At 51.0% G+C, this 17319-nt stretch overlaps 1 protein-coding gene across 3 annotated transcripts in view; it reads right to left on the reverse strand.

Annotated features, from left to right (window-relative positions):
• Nucleotides 1-1847: 1847 nt before the first annotated feature.
• The window catches only part of GRAP2 (GRB2 related adaptor protein 2), a 64081-nt gene continuing 48609 nt past the window's right edge, over nt 1848-17319 (reverse strand). Inside the window, exons 3-9 of one of the 3 annotated variants that reach the window (XM_034987464.1) lie at nt 15643-15734; nt 12494-12613; nt 8573-8741; nt 6187-6375; nt 5614-5679; nt 4825-4947; nt 1848-4156 (exon numbers count right to left, since the gene is read on the reverse strand). In XM_034987464.1, the coding sequence (XP_034843355.1) occupies nt 3977-4156; nt 4825-4947; nt 5614-5679; nt 6187-6375; nt 8573-8741; nt 12494-12613; nt 15643-15734 (939 nt within the window). In that variant the 3' untranslated portion in view covers nt 1848-3976. The remainder of the gene's footprint in view (nt 4157-4824; nt 4948-5613; nt 5680-6186; nt 6376-8572; nt 8742-12493; nt 12614-15642; nt 15735-17319) is intronic. The other 2 variants (XM_034987466.1, XM_034987465.1) reach the window with 2 other exon arrangements.

A 17319-nucleotide genomic window follows, 5' to 3' on the forward strand; every position in this document is an offset into this window, starting at 1 on the left:
AAAACAGAGATGATCCCTGCCCCAGGGAGCTCACAGTCTAATAGTCCAGCAGACCAGCTTATGCGCTGTTCAGGAAAAGCACCAGGAACCACCAGGTAGTCCAACGGGAAGGATTCTTTTAGATTAGGGTCAGGAAAGGATAATATGAGAAAGTGACATTTAAACTGAGACCTGAAGATGCATAGGAGTTAGCCAGGCAGAGGGAACAACAGGTATGGAGGCTATGGGAACCAATCTGGAGGCTGAGAGAAGGCCAGTGGGTGGGAGCGTGGCAGCAAGGAGGGGAGAGGCACAGAGGAGGCCAGAGAGGGAGGCAGGGCCAGACCTCACACGGCGACATGGGGCCTTGGATTCAAATCCAAGTGCGGTGGCTGGCGGGGGAGTGACGTGATCAGGCTGGTGTTGTACAAGGATCGCCCTGGCATCTGTGTGGAGAATGGACTGGGGACAAGACGGTATGCTGGGAGAAGCGTGTCCAGGCTCGATCGGTCGCCAAGGAAGAGATATGGTGGCACGGTTGTGGTGATGGAGAGACGTGGAGGAACCGGAGAAGTATTTAAAAGAACCAAGACAACATGTTTTTCCCTTGTCCTTGTTTTCGTACATACGGGCTGAAGCGTTAACTTTAGACAAGGCCAACAGCAAGTATTCGCCCAGGCCAATCTGTCCCGCCTGTGGCCTGTTTTGCTCGAGGTTAGTTGATCTAACGGTGCCCCGGTGACATGGGCCATTCCCTCGCCTCCGAGCAGGACCACACCTGACTCCAGTGCATTTTATGTTTATAGATTTCCTGAGAAAGCTTTCACAACTTCTGTAACCTCTGCTTATCTTTAAAATAATCACCATTGGGAAACCCCTGTGTGTATTTTATCTGAATGCTTGTCCTAAAGTTTCTTGATTCTTGATGGAGATGGAGGCCCTGAAATTGGTCACCTGGGCCGGCAAGTGTGGATGATGTCATACTGGCGGTTCTGAATCATGTCTCATTTGTGAGCAACAGAGGAAAGTGCCTGAAGATCCCTAGAAAAGGGATCTCATCTGATTTTTGTGGCTCTCTAGCTCCCTGTCAAGTTCTGTGCCCTTGCTACTCAAAGTCTGGTCCGCTGACCGAGGAACATCAGCTCAGAGTGGCGGACACGCAGGACTGAATCAGAATCTGCATTTTAACACGTTCCCCAGGCAATCCATAGGCACTGAATTTTGAGAAGCACTGCCTTCGATCACCCTGAGGCCATCTAAAAGTGGGTGGGCAATGGCAGGTACCAGAGATTTCACATTGCAGCGAGCCTCAGCAAGTGCTTAGGAAAACTGAACCGGTTCAACAGGAACCGACTTTCTCTGGAAGTTCCCTGCCCTCAGGTCATGCAGAGCGGTTTCAGCTGAAGTCAGAGACATTTGTGCTGTTTCCCGGATTGTGTGGATTGTGTGGCTGGGAGGAGCGCTGGGTGGACACGCCCCCGGCGCTGAAACGCTGCCTGGTGGAAAGCAGCTCCCCACGTGCTCCTCCAGGCAGCACCAGAGGCCCAGCAAGCCGCTTCCCAACACCCCCAAGTGTGGACAGTTCGGTCCTTCTCCTCTTAGCCTGGTCCCGAAGGGCCCCAGTTCTCCGTGGTTGGTTAGGGTGATTCCTGCGTCCTCCTGAATTGAGCCATGTGATGCACAGGGACAAGGCTGGTTTAGCACCAGACTCCCAGGACGGCCTGGGGTGGAACAGAACAGCCAGCTCCAGGAGTTTCGGAAGCTCTGCGCACACTGTGGGGCAGGCCTCCCCAGACCAGTGAGTGAGCCCCGCTCCCACAGACACGACACGCGGCCTGGCAAAACATGGGCACTTATCACTGCTTTCTTGAGAAGCGTTTCAAGGCACGAAATCCAGGCCAGAACCAAATTATTTCCCTCTCTCTTCACTGGGGCTGGTCCTCCCACATAATCAGACAAATGGATGAGGTTTGTGGGCTGTTTAAAGCATATGGTTTGTAAATACTGTAAAACCAAACATCACTTTTGGCTTTTATTTACTGTAACATGTTCACATTACCTAGCACCAAAATAGCTTTTAGGTCTTCTTTGCCTTGCTTTTCTTTCTCCCTGCTCTTTTGTCTTCATCCTCGTGGTGCCTTCGCCCCTGCCTTCCCCAGCGCTCACGTCTCTGCTCTAATTCCTCCTTCCGCACCTGCTCCGTCCCTCCTTCCCGTGCTTATCTGCTCGCTGACTCCTACTCCCATGTCTTCCTCACCTGCCCCACTTAACGTCTTGCCTCCTCTCCCTCCCTTTGTCCCTCTCACGCTGCTCCTTGATCTTTTGAAATGTCTTTGCCCCCTTTCCCTTTCCGTGCTGTCATTTCTAAAGGCTGCGTGCCAGACCCTCCTCACTCTCGCTCGACTCCCCCCGCCTCTCAGGGCTATTTTCTCTTCCCTCCCAAGACTCACCACAGAGCGCCTTCTTTTTCCCTTCCTCTCTAAAGACAACACAGGGATCACAGAATCATAGAATTCAGAGTCAAAGGGACACAGCCTACATTACACTGACAGTTACTTCTGAGTAGAAACTCTTCTTCTCCTATCACCCTCCATAATGGCTGCCGCCGTCACTCCTTAGAGCAGGAAGGGCTGGGGGAGAAGACAAAGGAACGGGCCCACCTCACCCTCCATGCTCCCTCACCAACATGGGTACCCCACCCTTTCATTTCGGTCTCATTACACACACACACCCTCTTCTCAGGACCCTTAGTGCAGACGTGTTTGCTCCCGGCCTCCACCAAAACACTGAGTTTCCTTCTCTGGTGTCTCTGCTCCCCAGCCTGGCCAGTCCCCACCCACACCCCCAAGGGAAACACAATTCTATTGTGAGGTGGCAGGAGAGAGAGCGGCCCCACATGCAGGTACTGGGTGTGTGTGTTGGGGGGGGTGCTGTCAGCAGTGGCTCAACAGCCAAATCCAACAGGAAGCTCATTGCAAAGCTGGCTCCCACCCAGGGTCATGCTCAGCCAATCAATCAACCCATCAACAATAGCGAATCAACGCTCTTGTGGAGCGGGCTGCTCTCCGTGCCACTGGGCAAGGCATCCTCAAAACATGGGGAAACAAATAGAGACCCAAAGAGACATCCTGTCGCCATAAAATAACGGCTCTAAAATCCAGCTTTCTCAGCCGGGGCTTCTCTAAGCATTTTACAGAGTCTCAGACGTTGCTTTCTTGGTATCCTGGGAAACAGAGGTTACTCCCAAGTAAGCCACTGGAGATTTGTGAAAATCCCTCCGTCTCCCAGTGCTTGGCTCCTCGGGGTCTCCGTTTCTCCAGGTCAGCCTCGGGGAAGAGGACTAGCCGAGGAACACTCACTGGAGGGAGGTGAGGCCAGCCTTGCCCAGGCTTCGGAACACCTGCTGCTCCAGTCCAGTCCCGCCTTCTTGGCCCTTCCTGCTCCCAGCTCAGCCCTGTGGGGAGGCACCTTTATTCTCAACCCAGCAGTGCCCACCCTTGCAGAGCAGGAGGGAAGCTGCCCTGCAAACCCTCAAGGTGAGTAGGGCTTGGAGGTGAGCTCAAACATGCCCCACCGAGTCCAGCCCCACCCTGTGGTTCCTCGTCCAAGCCCGGGGTGCGGCTCTCCGCTGGGCTACTCTTGGTGAACATTCCCCAGGCCAGGAGGAAGCAGGGCCATCTTAGGGACGGGAAGAATTTGCGTTTCATGTCCCTGCCCCTCCCCACCAGCCAGCTTTCCCACTGCCTTCCACACACCGCTGAGGGGAGCAGAAAAACAAGTATGAATATCATTCTCACCTGCCTTCCTTTCATATCAACTGAGTAACCAATGAAATCGCCAATAAATTACTATTAGAAAATGCGTGTACACAGAGGCGTAGGCGTGCGTGTGCGCGTACACACATATATCCGTATGCGTGGATAGTTCCCGCTTCTCTTCCTTGCCCCCTCTCCTGCAGGCAGCTTCACACAAAAGCCTCTGACCCCCCGGAAGGGCCTCATCGGATCATGGGCGCCACGTAGTTGGCAGGGAAGAGGCCCAGTCTGTTGTGCAGGCGGCCGGTCCACCAGGACGGGTTGGAGCTGTCCAGGACCTCGACCACCTCTCCACAGCGAAACCCCAGCTCGTCGTCCTCGAGGGCCTCGAAGTCGTACAGCGCCCGGGCCCACCGCACTCGCTGTCGGGGGAAGCACAGAAGGGGCCCGCTGAGCCAGGGCCGGGGGGCCTTCGGAGCCGCTGTGGCTCAGGAGGGGTCCTGCTGGCCCCCGCGGCAAGAAGAAGTCCTCGGTGAGCAGCCTGCCCTGGAGGCGGACATCTGGCTCTCCGGAGACCTCCCGAACCCCACTGTGACGGGCAGCAGACCCCACTGCGCAGCCCGGGGCGTGGAGTTAGCAGAACTCAGCCGAGCCGCTCTTGAGACTCAGGACTTTTACCGACAGAGATGTTAGTCTCTGAGGCCCCAGGAGAATCCTTGACAGCTACTCTCCCTGCATCACTAGGTGGTCTTTTCACTCTCTCCAGGGGACAGGATGGCAGCGTGCCCAAACTAACAGCCCTCTGTGGTAGCGCAGCCGAGGCCGATGTGGCGCGAGGAAAAAGGCAACAGATCTCCCTCGGCCAGAGCCAGAGCCAAAAACCATGAGGACAGGGCAAGGCCCAGCGGCCGGACAGAACAACAGACCGGCATCGGCCCTGCCTGGGAACTCCTCCCCCCATGGCTCGCTGGGCTCCCACCACCTCCATTCCGAGCTCTGAGCGGCTTGCCTCTGTCCTGGAGGACCAACCATTTCTCTAAGTGCCCCTCTGGCTGCCTTCATCGAGCCCAGGGAGGGAAAGTTCACGTACCCCGGCCACTTGGAGCTGCACGGGGTCTGTGTGTCTCCGGTGCATGAGGGCCGGGTTCGTGTCGCCGCCCACGCCAATGCCACAGTGCCCATCGTTTATGTCAAGGCTGCCTCCTCGGCGTTCCTGGAAACACACGCAACAGAGGACCTGTCACCACACCACATCCCCGGCAGGCCCCCCGGTGCCTTGCTCAGAGGCCACAGACACAGCCAGTGTTCCAAGAACACGTGCTGCTGCTGATAAACCCCAGGGGTGGGAGAAAGGGGGAAGGGTGGCAAAGGGACCTTCGACTGTGAAGACAATGCCAGATTTCATTCATTCAAAGAATATTTATCAGGCACCTGCCATGTGTCTAGTACTGTCCTAATCACTGGGGACATGTAGCTGGAAAGAAAAGGGCCTTGTCTTCGTGGATCGTCAGTTTAGAGGGGGAACCATACACATTTAAGTGGTAAGCGAGCTGAGAGAAGGTCTAAGTCTGCCAGGGTAATCAGAGAAGTCTTCCTAGAGGAGGTGATACTTGAACTGTAGCTTAGAGGAGGAGAAGGATCAGCCAGGAAAGGGCATTTTAGGCAAAGGAAATAGCATATAAAAAGTCCCCAGGTTATGAGAGAAAACACAATTGACCGTTTGGGTAACTAAAGATAGTGCAGTGTTGCTGGAATGTGTGTTTGCTCAGGGAGTGGGGGAGGTGGAGGGTCGGAGGGGGGTGGGCTTAGGGCGAGGCAGCAGCAGATGAGGCTGGGGAAACAGATACGGGCAGCTCACAAAGGGCTTTGTGTGCCCTACCAAGGAATTTAGGAATGATGTCATCTGGCTGTATTGTCCGTCTCGGTAAGCGGCCCCAAATCCCATCTGGAGCAAGGCAGGAGACAAATAAATAAATAAGCGAGGCTCTGTTGCGGTGTTAATCCGTTTTTCTTGTGGATCTCCACAGCCAGATGGGTTAAGGGGCATGAATAGATTTGGAAGTGCGCTGACAGGAAAACGAAGCAACGGCTCACTGTGTGTGTGTGTGTGTGCGTGCGTGCGTGTGTTCAGGCAGGGAGCCAATGAATTCGCAGGGACTTCTGTGCCAAGAGCAGTTCCCATATCATTTTATCATATTGCTGCCAGTTGGGAGGTCCCGGGTCGTCTTCACGAACTCTGCGAGCCGTCACGAGGCCGGGCCTGAGATGCTCCTCCCCACGGTCCCGGGACCACAACAGCCCCCCAAGCCTTTGTTTGCTCTGGTTGCATCTGGCTTTGTGGGGGTTTTCCACGTGCTCAGTGGCCATGGGGACAGGCTGGCCTGAGCCCTGGGCTGAGGAGAGCAGGTCCTCTCCCCTACCTCACGGCGCCCACTCCATTCCTCTGAGGTACCTGATGGAAATGAGGGTGTTGCAGGTAGCGTTGCTGCTGTGCTGGGGGCGCTGGGGGGCACTGCGAGGGAGGGGGCGCCGGGTGGCCCGACAGCTTCCGCGTCATCGAAGGCCGGATTTCTTCTCCCACAGCCCCACTGAGGTGCGGGCCTCCCTGGGGCCTCCGGTCCAGGCTGTTGCCCCGGTGACCCTGGGAGAGAATGATGAAGACGATGCAGATCCACCCTCCTCCCGCATCTCCCGGCCCCCCACCCCCCTGCCCCCCGCTTTCGGGCAGTTTGCCCACCACCTCTCCAAGAGACAGCCGAAGGCCCGCAGGCAGCCTCAAGAGAGCCGATGTCTCGGCCCCTCGTGGTTGCAGGAATGGTCTCCATGTTCTCAGATTCTCCCGGGCTGGGGACTCCGGGTCTCTGGTTCACTTTCCACGGGCTACGCATCGAGTCCCTTCCTAGTGGGCTTGTTTTCCTCTCTGCAATCAAGCTTCAATATTCTATTTTACTGACACAATGCCACCCCTCCTTATCGCCTGTTGCCCCACCGCCGGACATCCTACCCTCCCAATAAGCTCGGCCATTGACTTTGCCTGATTTTGAACTGTCGCTTATAGCCTGGTGATAGAGCCCCAGACCGCAGCCCTCTTGTGGCACCATGGAAACCAGGCCTGCCGCCAGGCACGCTGGGAAGGAGCACGGCCTTTCTGCTTAATGGTACCACGACCGTGTGACTCGAGGTACTTTCTCGTTATTTTTATTTCACAAACAAGTTACACAGGGCCTGGGCTTCATACATGCCAGGCGCTGTTCGATGTGCTTTACAAATATGAACTCGTTTAATCCAGTTTAATGCGTTTTGTTTTTTTTTTTAAGATTTTACTTATTTATTTGACAGAGAGAGACAGCGAGAGAGGGAACACAAGCAGGGGGAGTGGGAGAGGGAGAAGCAGGCCCCCCGCCGAGCAGGGTGCCCGATGCGGGGCTCGATCTCAGGAGCCCAGGATCATGACCTGAGCCGAAGGCAGACGCTTAACCGACTGAGCCACCCAGGCGCTCCCCAGTTTAATGCATTTTACGCTACCTCTTTTCTCTCTGCATGCACATCCTGCTAAATTAATACCTCTGTTTCTTGGTTAAAATAATTCACAAAGTCTTAGTTAACCTTTGTTTTTCTTTCTGAACTTTTATGTGCACTTGCTGGGATGCCCTTTTCTCCTAGGACTGTCACTTCTCAGGCTTACAATCAACCAATTCCCTGAAATGGTTTTCTCTACTTCTCCAGAGCACCTGTTGATTTGAAAGCCTCAATGCCTTTTCAAATAACTTGTTCCAGGGATTTCAACTATTTTAACTACTCCAGAGAATGCTTCTTTCTAGAATACCCATCTCTTTCTTTTAACGATGTTGTTTCCTTTGAAAGGTATTTTATACATTGTGTGTGTGTGTGTATGTGTGTGTGAATTTTCTTATGGGAGGCAAGTTAGCATTTCCTTGGTGCCTACTATTGTCCAGACTCTATGGCAAGTGCTATCACCATATTATTTCATTTAATCCTTACAACAGCCCAGGCAGGGAGGTATTATATTCTCTCCATTCTCCAGATGAGAAATCTGATACTCTGAAAGGTTTCTTAACTTGGACTCTTGGTTTCAGCTCAGGTCATGATCTCGGGGTCGTGGGGTCGAGCCCTGCGTCAGGCTCCGTGCTCAGCTCAGAGTCTGCTTGAGGTTCTTTCTCTCTCCCTCTGCCCCTCCCCCTACTCTTGAGCTCTCTTTCTCTAAAATAAATAAATAAATCTTAAAAAAAAAAGAGCTAGGTTTGTCTGATGCATTTTCTAGTAAAATAATACTCTGTTTTCCACACTGTTCCAAGAGCAAGAATTCCAGGTCCAGTTTTTCCTCCAACAGCCCCAACCTCCCTGTCTGTGACAAGGCTCTACCTGCTACCTTAGTCTTGGACTCTAGGCTGCTCTCCAACATCCCCGCGTGGGGCCCCCTGGCCTTCAGCTTTGGGCAACTCCTGAGCTAGGCTGAAACTGCGATGTACCAAAGCATCCACTGTTAAGAGCTAATGTTTGTGGCATGCTTGTAGCACTACTAGGAGAGACGCCAGGGAAGGGGATACGTTATCTTCTCTAACCTTCACCACCATCTATGAGCTAGGTATCACCATTGCTCCAGTTTTATGGATCAGGAAACAGGATCAGACAACTTTCCCAAATCACATGGCTGGGAAGTGTTAGAAGATGATTTTAACTGAGGTCTGACCTTGGACTTATTCTGTCTTCCAGAATACTCAGGGGACATATCATCAAATGCATTGTCTTGATGGGTCATATAGGACTCATGCTGCCTAAAATCTGCAGACTGGGGCTGATCGGGGCCTGAGGCATACCTGATCCTCTCGGGTTCTATCCCTCAGAAAGATCTGCTTCTGTTTGGAGATGGAAGTCGTCCTGTAGTAGTCCACCAGCTTATTTAGAGACGGAAACTTCTCTGTCCACAGGAAGTAATTACCCTTGTTGTCTCTCATGACCTTGAAGTGCTGAACATCATCCTCATGCCTAGAGATCGGGGCGAATCCAAGTTGTATATTACATGGTGACGATGTCCCCACCCCCCGGGCTGACTGCATCCAGCGATGCTGGAGTTCCACTGGGGCAGGAAAGGGGATGTGAGTGCCTGCCCATCACAGGGCGGGTGGGCTGGCTCAGTCAAACTCTAGGGGGAGATTTGTGAGAGGGACCGCTCAGGACACAGGTGGCATTAGAAGGGATTTTTACATCAGCAGAAGATAATCTGTCTTCCGACACTGGAGCCAACCTTTTATAGGAAAAAAATGTCCAAGCGCTTCAGCGACCACCAGGTCAAGGACTTTTTACAAATGTTTGTTTGAAACGTGGCAACCCCTGCGTCCTGTACGATGCCAAGGACTCTGCCAAGACTCAGAGGGGAGAGGTCTTTCACCCATGTTATCTTTCCATTATCAGAAATACTTTGAACCAGCTCTTTTAAGCCCATAAACTAGCTCTGGACAGTAAGAGACCATCTTGAGAAATTTGTCCCACTTGGTTTTCTACTTAATGGAGATCTCTTGGTCTTGGCTTATGTTGTGCATAAATAAGGTTACAAAGTATTTTGAACTTTTGGGGAGAAAAGTGTTATACAGCAATGTAGTGTTTTAATTGGAAAGGACCTCTGAGATTGTTTAGCCTTGTCTCCATGTTACCGATGAGGATGCTGAGGCTCAGATTGGCGGAGGGGCTTGGCCAAGGTCACCGTGAGTGATTGCCAGAGCTGAGGCAAGAACCCTGGCTCTCTGATTCCAGTCCGGTGAATTGAGCCTGTCACACCATGTACACATGCTAGCTTCTTTTAGGTCGGCACCTTTTGACACAAGCTGGAATCACAGTGATGGGAAGTATTTGTATCAGAGATGGAGAAATTGGACTTTACTCATCTGGAAAGGGGAAGCTTGGCCTTTACTAACAGCTCCAGTCTTTCTCCATCACCAAGGCATTCTCTTTTCGATGTCAAGTTTATTCATCAAACAGACATACATTTATATCTAAAAATAAACTAATGATACCAATTGCCTGATCCGACAGAAAGGTCAAGAATTTAAAGAGAGTTGGGGAGTGAAGATACCTCTGAAGGTTAGTGCAGGTTTCTTAAGGATGGATTCAGTGGTCTGTGTTCAGAGGGGATGGGAATTTTGATTGATCTTCAGTCTCATCTTATGTGCTAGGCTGTGCTCATGGCCAGGTGAACCCATACAGGGACCTCTGCTTGACTGCTCTAGGCTAGGAACTGACACTCTGCAATCACTGCATGGTCTTCCCCTTGGTGCTGGCCATTAACAGATGCTTTCTTCACTCTAACAACACATGGTTTAATTCATAGTCATTACTCCTCACATCTGTGTGTGGAGGAGGAAATATTCTTGTGATATAATTATTCATCCACCACCTCTTAGTCAAAGAACTCAGAGTGAGAAACATTAACCCTCTCTCTCTCATAAGCTGAGAGGATGGATGTCAGGCTTGTACCCGGTCCTCTGGGCCCATGGAGAGAGAGAGTGGCTGCACCATTGTCTCAAGTTCTAAGAGGGGAGGAAAAAGGGATAAAACTCAGGGCTCCAGACTCTAAAATCTAGTGTTTCAGACCCTTAACAAATGCTAAGTGATAGAACTACAATTAGCTCTTAATTATCTTTGCATGATAGAAGGCAGATGTATAAATAAATAAAAATGATCTGCTTTGCTCTGGTGAGCGCTGTGAATTGTGTGAGACTGTTGAATCACAGATCTGTACCTCTGAAACAAATAATGCAATATATGTTAAGAAAAAAAAAAGAAGAAGAAGAAGGTAGCGGGAGGGGAAGAATGAAGCGGGGGAAATCAGAGGGGTAGACGAACCATGAGAGACGATGGACTCCGAAAAACAAACAGGGTTCTAGAAGGGAGGGGGGGGGTGGGAGGATGGGTTAGCCTGGTGGTGTGTATTGAGGAGGGCACATTCTGCATGGAGCACTGGGTGTTATGCACAAACAATGAATCATGGAACACTTCATCTAAAGCTCATGATGTAATGTATGGGGATTAACATAAGAATAAAAAAAAATGATCTGCTTTGGAACATATTAGGCTACATTTCTGCAGAAGATGTAGTAACGATTATGGTAATAATCACAAGAGGCTGCAGCGCCTCAACAGTAGGGAGAGACTGTGGCAGAAGTCAAGGCTGACCGTCTTGGAGAATTCACCTTAGTGGAGGAAATATAAACCATGATTCCTAGCTGAAAAGCCACAGTGCACTTCATGCAAAGCAGAGGCACCAAGAGATGCCCTTCAATGTAACCATTTACCTGGTCCAATCTGTAATCAGGGCCCTTAAAAAAGAGGTTTGACTGTAACATTTATTAATAGAGCAAAATTGCATTAAGACCTGACAAATTTAGAATTCGTGATACATCAGTATTGGCCTGAGCTAAAATTTCCTGTTGCCTAAACTGTGAAAAAAGAAAAGTTTTAGTTAAGGAAAATTAAGATTTTAAGCAAGATTACAAGGGCCATGTTAATGAGACCAAGCTATTCTTGAGCGCTTTAGAGGTGCACGTGCATACAAATGGTTGACCCATTATTCATAAGTCCTCCCTACCTAGTCCTTAAAATATCCATTCTTCGGGGCGCCTGGGTGGCTCAGTTGGTTAAGCGACTGCCTTCGGCTCAGGTCGTGATCCTGGAGTCCCGGGATCGAGTCCCGCATCGGGCTCCCTGCTCGGCAGGGAGCCTGCTTCTCCCTCTGACCCTCCCCCCTCTCATGTGCTCTCTGTCTCTCTCATTCTCTCTGTCTCAAATAAATAAATAAAATCTTTAAAAAAAAAAATAAATAAAATATCCATTCTTCCTAAATAGTGAAGTGGTCTCAGTTCGTTACCTGAGATTGGATTTACGCACTTAAAGCACGGAAGCTAGATGCCTTTCAACGTGTATTGCATAATCCAGACCAACATTTCAGTGAACAAGTTCAATGAACTTGACAGTAGGTTCCACTGCACAGGTTGTCACGTCTCCTCCTGTACGGTTATCAGCATTAATTTGTGCACTTTCACATGTGGTCACCATGCCTGATATGTGACTTGCGATCCCAGATATGCTGACCACATGCAGTGTGCTCAGACTTGGGGTTTCTGAGTGTGGGGCTGTGTCATGTTTATGCCCGGACTGACTCATTTCCTCCCGGGTGCTGCACATTAGCGAGATTTTGCTGCCACCGTCCCTCACCCCAGCCCTCCTCGGCTCAGATCTGTCGCTATGAGTTTGCTGCATTAAAGTGTGCTGAGCTGGCCCTTCTTTTTATGCAACCACCTACAACAATGACTTGGGATTTTAATTTTCCTCTGAACCTTCTTCAGACATATATCAGTAGTAGAAGGAAAGGTTCAGATTTAAACCCCAAGACAGATGTGGACAATTGGGAATTCTCCCTTCCTTCTCCTGCCCCATTTCCTTGCACAAATACTCACTGAACGCCTGCTGGTTATAAGGCGCTGTTCAAGACACAAAGGTGAAATAGATAAAGATCCTGTCCTTCCAGAAGCACTTGGGCTAGAGGGGGAGGCAGAACATATATGTAATTTGGCCACAAACCAGCGTACTCAGGATTTATATATATATGCATCATGGGAAGGAGATGAATGGCATCCCAGTTGACAAGATGCCTGGGTCCCTTGGCCACCATGTTCCTGAGCAATAGGTCACATTCAAGAGATCACCTCATGGCTTTAGCAGTCTGGGTTGGGAATGGCCAGTACCTGACAGAGATGGAGAAGTCCCCTGGGGAGCTCTGGCTGGCCCGGATGATGAAGAAACCAACCTCCTTGCCCATAAGTAAGTTCTCTGCCTGGTGTCGCGAGAGACCTTCATGAAACCATCTATTGGATGAGATAAAACCAGAGAATCTTGGTGAGATGCCAGAGTGATTGGAAGGAGAAGGGGAGAAGAGATGACCCAAAGGGATGGAGGCTGGGGACTCTGGCCAGCAGAGTGCAGAAAGAGACAGAGGAGGGGCCAGGACCTCTGAAACCAAACATATGCTCTCGGCAGTTTTCAGGCAAGGCAAGTGAGTGTTCCCCTGACGCGCCCCCTTTGTTCCTTCCCTCCAGGAGAAGTCTCTCTCGCGCTAGGAAAACCTGAATCATGGAAATGTGCCACTGCACCAAAATGGGACAGTGTGGGAGTGACTCACTGCGGGAAGCAGCTGCCTGCTGGCAGCTCTGTGAGGGATGTCACCAGGAAAGAACTGCAGGGGACAGATGATGTGCCAGGAGGACAGGAACCCCTTCAGGCGCTGGGGGACCGAAGCCAGGAATCCAGACTGAGAGCTCAGTGGGCCCCCTCAGAGCCCAGGGGCCCTGGTGATCTGGGTGGTATGGAGCCAGGCTAGCAGCTGCCAGAGAGCGGCATCTACACGGCCAGCTCCCGGGCCCTCCCCCAAATCCAGGAAAATCATCTTTACCGTGGAAAAGAAGGAACGGAGGAGAAACTCCTCTTTCTGGGGACAGTCAGGGTGGCAGTGTTGTGGCAGGTGGCCTGGCATACGTGCAAACGGCCAAGCGCTGCCAAACAGAGGCTACGGCCTCAGGGCAGGAGGCCAGAAACCTCTCAACCACAGAAGAGCGCAAATGAATGTTTGCAATCACTCAGCAGCCCCGACTGGGACAGGTTCCATTCCTCCAAGGCGGCTGCTCAAGCGCCGCCTCTGGAAGGCTAGTGCGTGTGTCCCTTTAAGGGGGAAGTCCCCACAGTCTTGGGAGTCCTTTGTGAGCAATCCCGTGCTCTCTAGAATTTAGGAACCTGACCTCCAGACAGGAGTGGAAGGAGGGATGTCCTTATTCCAGACCTGACACTGCAGGGGAAGCGTGGTTGGGTGGTGAGGGGCTCGAAGCAGAGGGTTTCCGGCCGCCAACTCCCTGGACATCATTCCAGAGCATCTGCCGTGCTTGGCCCCAGGGCTGAACAAGCGACCACCACAGCTTGCCTTGTGTAGGGAATGTAATGGGGCTGGGTAAAGGAATGGGGCATGCTCCATGGCAGCCATACCTTGAAGAAAATACTTTGGACGAGGCAGAGAGTGGTTAGGGGATTGTTTGAAAAATACACATTCGTCCTTGAATTGGAGTTTGATACGTGACTTCAAGACTGGCAAAAGTGTCCACACACTACATATTAAACATGCAGGCAGGGTCATTCCAAAGCTACTCATTCGTTCATTCAACCGTTTTTATCAAATATCTACTAAGTGCTGGCCTTCCGCTGGGCACCGGGGATGCGGTGGTAAGCAGAGCAGACAAGAGGGCCTGCCCTCGTGGAGCTTACGTTCTATCATGCAGAGACACTAGAACCCACCAGCCGGCCACGCAGTCCACCACGATCGCCATACAAAGGTTTCAAGGGGCGGGGAGGAGTTAGAGATGAGAAAACAGACAAGTCTCTTTAAAAAGTGCAGTGGTAGCTGGAAGGGGACTTGGGATCAAGAATTTTTGTTTTGTTTTTTTGGTAAGGTGGGAGAAACTGCAGCATCTTTGCTGATGGGAATGACCCAGGAGAGAGAGAGAGAATTGATGTGTGAGAGAGGGAGGAGTTTCTGCTAGAAGCACAGACAATTCTTTCCAAACCAGCTGCAGGAAAGGCATCCTTGTCTGAGTACAGTTGCAGGAGGTGGGTGGATGCAGTGAGTCAGCTGGGGGGCGGGGTAGAGGGGCTTTTCTGTGGCTTCCGTCCTCCCAGGGACCCTGAAAGCAAGGCCCTGAGCCACGAGCGCTGTTGGGGAGGGGCTGGAGGTCTGAGGAGCAAAGGTGTCGGGTGGTCATCTAGAAGATTACAGGGCAGGGCGCCTGGGTGGCTCAGCCAGTTAAGCATCTGTCTTCAGCTCAGGTCATGATCCCAGAGTCCTGGGATCGAGCCCCAGATCAGGCTCCGTGCTCAGCAGGGAGTCTGCTTCTCCCCGCGGGCCCCCGCCCCCCATGCTCTCTCTCAAATAAATAAGTAAAACCTTAAAAAAAAAAAATAGAAGATCACAGGGCAGCATGAAGGTTTGAGGTTGGTGGTCATTCTGTTGGTTCAGTGGCCAGTCCTGGTTCCCAGTGAGTGGTGCTCCCGCACTTCACCAGAGTCACCAAGACCGCTAACAGACCTGTGCTCTTTGAGCTAGACTGTGGCTCTCGAAGATTAGATTTCTATCTAACCCTTGTGGTCAATTCTGGAGACAAACGAGACCCAATCTCTATTTTTCTTTTCCTCTTTTTTTTTTTTTTTTTAAAGATTTTATTTATTTTTTAGAGAGCGAGCGAGTGAGAAACAGCGTGAGAGGGGAGAGGGTCAGAGGGAGAAGCAGGCTCCCCGCTGAGCAGAGAGCCCGATGCGGGACTCGATCCCAGGACCCTGGGATCATGACCTGAGCCGAAGGCAGACGCTTAACCATCTGAGCCACCCAGGCACCCTCTTTTTCCTCTTGATGAAGGGAATTTCCTCTTTTCCCCCCACTGACTGTTCTCAGGGGTATGAGCATGGTTTAGGGAAGGCAGGGAGCTGTTTGGGATCCCTGGTGAGGATGGAAGACGTTGGGAGGTAATGGAGAAGTGCCCTCAAGGAGCAGTTCTTGACGTGCGGTGGCCAATAGCGCCCCTGATAGGATTCGTGGAAACCCTGTGATTGCAATTACAGATGAGTTTAGCTTATAAAACCTAAAATAGGCGATCCATGTGCATGGTATAAAATTTAAAAGGGAATGCAGTGAAATGCAAATCTCCCTCCCACCCTGGCCTTCAGCTGCGTGGTTCCCTCTCCAGAGGCAACCAATTTTGACAGTATCTTGGGTATGCATAGATAATTTTAGTGACTGCTGAAAAAGTAAGGGGAGTGTGTGTGGGTAGGCCCATGTCAGCAGGCTGGAAATACTTACTCAGGAAACTGGATTTCTATAAAATTCTTGGGCACATATCCTTCTTGGCTCCCAAGCTCCGCCTTGAACCACTCCTCTTGGTTACTTAAGATCTACATGGAAGAGAAGGAAGGACAGAGACTGTAGGGAGGACATCAAGAAACAAAAGAGAGGGACCGCAGGGCAAAGAACACCCTTTTGGATTCAGAGGGAAAAAACGCCTAGGGCACCACACAGGTGCTCCAGTGTGGGTGGGCAGCAGTTTTCTCTCTGGAGTTTGGCTTCTTTGACCCCAAGCCTTTTCTGTCCACTGGTGCCACACATGGGACCCCACCATGGCGGGGCCTCCCAGACTCAGCACTCGGGGGATTCTCTGTATATTTTGGAAATTCATATGTCCCAGATCTCAGCTCCTGAAGCTCCTCATTTGAGCAGATGCTGGGAAGGCAAGAGTGGCCACCCCATGATTTCTTCTCTGCCAGGTAACCAGGGACCTTCTAAAATTTTAATTTGTTCCTATTTCTTTAAACAAGCAAATTAAAACTTAAAACATCCAGTGGGGCCAGCTTTGAAAACAGTCACTTTTGTGTTCACACTCCATGTGTTTCACAAACAATTTGGACAGAACTCAAGATATTTGGGATGCCTTTTCTAAACTTGCTTTTAGTGCCAGATCCCAAGTAAAGCCAGAAGTTCTGTCTCATGACTATATGGTCTTTAGTTGACCATGACCCCAAATGTTATTGCTTCCTTTGATTACTCATATGACTCACCAGACTTGGCTCTATGTGGCTTCTGGTTATTTCAGAAAATGTTTCACTATTAAAAGACAAATGTTTGCCCCCATCCCCCACTGAGAATGTTTCTAAAGTATGTGGCATGGACTTGAACAATAATGGAGATGGCAGAGACAAACAATGAACAGAAGCTTGACGATGTCATTGAGCCCCTGAGTGAACCACACAGGAACCTCCTACTTCTGGACTTTGTGTGAGAAGTAATCAATCTGCATGATTATTTCAGCTGTATTCAAGTTTCTGCTTCTTGCAGCTGACAATGCCTTAATGGATGGAAGTGCTATGCTGCAGGGCAAAGCAGAAGATGAGTAGGAAAGACTGCCTGGAGGAGAGGCCCTGGAGTTGCCCTGGCAACGAAAGAAGTTACCCAGGCAAAGTCTGATGGCGCAGGAACTTCTGGGATGGGAGGAAGTGGGATGCATTCCGGGAACGGAAGGCCTTGGTCCAGCGGGAGTTTAGATTGTGGCCGCAGGGGCAGAGCGAGGGGAAACCAGAGGCACAAGGCCCATGTTGAAAAGTCTGGACTTTTATCTTGAAATGTATGGGGAGCCACTAAAGGCTTCTGAGCAGGGAAGTAACACAGTAAGAATTAGAGCCAAGAAAGAGTTCTGTATCAGAGGGTGAAGACAGATTGGAGGGGAAAAGTCTAGGAAGACAGTGTAGCCATGCTGGCGAGAGGCGAAGGGCTATTTTAGAGGAACCTGGAAGCAAAAGTGTGCAGGATTGCGTGACTGTTCTCCGAACCAAGGGAGAAGGGGATTCTGGGAGGGCTCCGGATTTCGGCCTTGGGGGACTGGGTGGGTGGTGATGTCTTGGCTAAAATAGAAAGTACAGGAGGAAGAGCAGGCCTGAGGAAGAGCTCATGGGCTTCAGATTGCATGTGAGTGAATCCAAGTTGCCC

Source organism: Mirounga leonina, unplaced genomic scaffold (genome assembly GCF_011800145.1).
Source record: "Mirounga leonina isolate KUSES-001 unplaced genomic scaffold, KU_Mleo_1.0 Mir_418, whole genome shotgun sequence".
Taxonomy (NCBI): Eukaryota; Metazoa; Chordata; class Mammalia; order Carnivora; family Phocidae; genus Mirounga; species Mirounga leonina.